This window comes from Otolemur garnettii, unplaced genomic scaffold (assembly GCF_000181295.1).
Source record: "Otolemur garnettii isolate 467f Iridium unplaced genomic scaffold, OtoGar3 scaffold00001, whole genome shotgun sequence".
In the NCBI taxonomy this organism is placed as follows: Eukaryota; Metazoa; Chordata; class Mammalia; order Primates; family Galagidae; genus Otolemur; species Otolemur garnettii.
In genome coordinates, this window is record NW_003852396.1 from 30,401,983 (window position 1) to 30,404,382 (window position 2,400).

The following is a 2,400-nucleotide window of genomic DNA, read 5'->3' on the forward strand; positions in this document are numbered from 1 at the left end:
CAGCACTCTACCAGGGCGACAGCTTGAGGCTCTGTCTCAAAAAAAAAAGGAAGATTCGTTTTATGGGAAGAAAGAAAACAAAAGAAAGTTGTATCATATATTTAGTTGAACATTTGTTGCCCATCCTTACCATGTTCTAGGTTCTAGAGATATAAAGATGAGTGACTTATGGCACAATTCATGCCCTTTGCAGCTCACTTACATGTAAATCTAACATTAACATATTAATATATCGTTTTGTACTTGCTGTTCTGTTGCCTTGTGGTTGCATCCCAGTTGTTTTACATTTTCAGAGTCTCATTGGCTGGTCCAGATTTATTCCCTGCCCACTAAGTCCATGTTGGTCATCAGAAATGGGGTAACTGCTGCAAATATCTGCAGTTATCACAGCCATGGCTAGTTTATTTTTCTTTTGTTCTCTTCTTCAGGAGTTATGTGAGGATTCTTTCTCTTCTGGAAGCTGACAGAACAAAAACATAGGCAGTGCATAAGTAGTGACAGAAGAAATCTTGGGAGAAAGCATTTTTGCTTTGTACTTTGGACAGCTCCTGAGCCCACTATGGCTCCTGTGAAGATAAGCCACGTGGTGTCATTTTCCTCTCAGGTATATCAATTAGCAAGCATGACTTTTTCTTAATGACTGAAAAGAGTGAGGAAAAATAGAGGTGTGGCTCCATTTTCAGGAAACATTCAATCTAATAAAAGAGACATTGTGCCATCTCTGGGACTTCAGAGTCTAAGAGAAGAAATAGCCCTTGCCCTCAGATTATTCCCAGAGAAATGCAGGAAGCATAAAAGAGGTGTTTCTAGAAATTGAAAGTAAAGAAGGAAGCACCCTCAGGATTCCACACATAGTTTGAAGTGTTTGAAGGAAGCTATCAAGGTTGTAGGCGCAGAATCTACACCAGGGTGCTCAGGAGGGCAGTTTGGTTACTCTGTCATTGAGAGTAGCCCAGTACACTTGAGATAATCCCTGAGCAAGGATATCATCACCACCACCAAGTGTGATCTCATCCTCTTCTCTAAAAGCTCTATAATATCCCAGTTAGGGCTGGATCCTAGGCCCTGAGCCCAGACTTGATCCAATGTGGCTGTTCTTAGGGACTTCTCACTCTTTCTTCTGTTGTCATTGCTCTATCTGTGGACTCCTTCTCCTATCTATTCTCCCTCTCTTACCCTGATCTTTGTTAGACGGTGCCATTGACATTTGGGGAGCTAAGTCTGCATTTTATAGCAATATCATTTATATGGTGGGATATTAAGCACCCCTGGCCCCAAGCCCTAATGATAATATTGCTTTCGAGTCATTATGACAATCAAAAACATCCTTGCACATTTCAGACCCTTAGGGGATCTTTAGGAACTAGTATATTAACCCCTTTTCTAAATGAAATAAAATTAAAATTACATTTATCCCCCTTACCTGCATGTTCATCCTAAATAGTTTTCTTTCTTTTTTTTTTTTTAGACAGATTCTTACTATGTCACCCTTGGTAGAGTGCCGTGGCGTCACAGGTCACAGGTTACTGTGAGCTGTGTGACGCTGCTACAGCACTCTACAGAGGGCGATAAAGTGAGACTCTGTCTCTTAAAATATATATATATATATATATATACATTTTTTAAATTCTTTTTTCTTTTTTTTTTAATATTCAAGGTAGTTGTTCAGGATAAAACAATCTTTTAACAGAAAACTCACATGGATGTGTGAGTATGTGAATAGTTTTTTAACACATAAAAGCACAGGTCTAGCTAAACACAGGTTGGAGTCCTGGAGACATACTTGTCTCCTTCCCTTCTACTTCTGTAAGTGAATCTCCACAGAGTACACTTTGAAAACCGTAATGCTAGTAGATAGCTATTGTTCTCTAGTGTTTTGTAAGGATAAGAGTCTGTGGGCTCTTATCACCAACTCCTGGGCTTAGGTAATTCTCTTGCCTCAGCCTCCCAAGTAGTTGGGACTGCAGGTGCTCACCACAATGCCCAGCTATTTTTTTGTTGCAGTTTGGCCGGCGCCAGGTTTGAACCTGCCACCCTTGGTATATGGGGCCGGTGCCCTACTCACTGAGCCACAGGCACCACCCAAAAAATACATGTTTTATTGCTAAAACAAAAAACAAGGTTGAAAACCATGGGTGTAGTCTCTCCCCTTTCCTTATGGATGAATAAATTTAGATCCAGAGAAATAAAGTAGTTTGCTCAAGGCCTTTCAACCAAAGCATATCTGACTTTGAGTTAGAACTCAGAATTTATAATTTATGTCTCAGTATCACTATTGTTAACTTGTTTGTTTGTTTGTTTGTTTGAGCTGGAGCCTCAAGCTGTCCCCCTGGGTAGAGTGCCATGGCATCACGCTCACAGCAACCTCTAATTCCTGGGCTCAAGCGAGTCTCCTGCCTC

At 40.7% G+C, this 2,400-nt stretch overlaps 1 protein-coding gene across 1 annotated transcript in view; it reads left to right on the forward strand.

Moving 5' to 3' along the window:
* The first annotated feature begins 490 nt into the window (after positions 1-490).
* LOC100952222 (short transient receptor potential channel 2-like) overlaps positions 491-2,400 on the forward strand; it is a 52,604-nt gene continuing 50,694 nt past the window's right edge. The window contains exon 1 of the mRNA XM_023514071.1: positions 491-604. Within this exon, the coding sequence (XP_023369839.1) occupies positions 560-604 (45 nt within the window). The 5' untranslated portion in view covers positions 491-559. The remainder of the gene's footprint in view (positions 605-2,400) is intronic.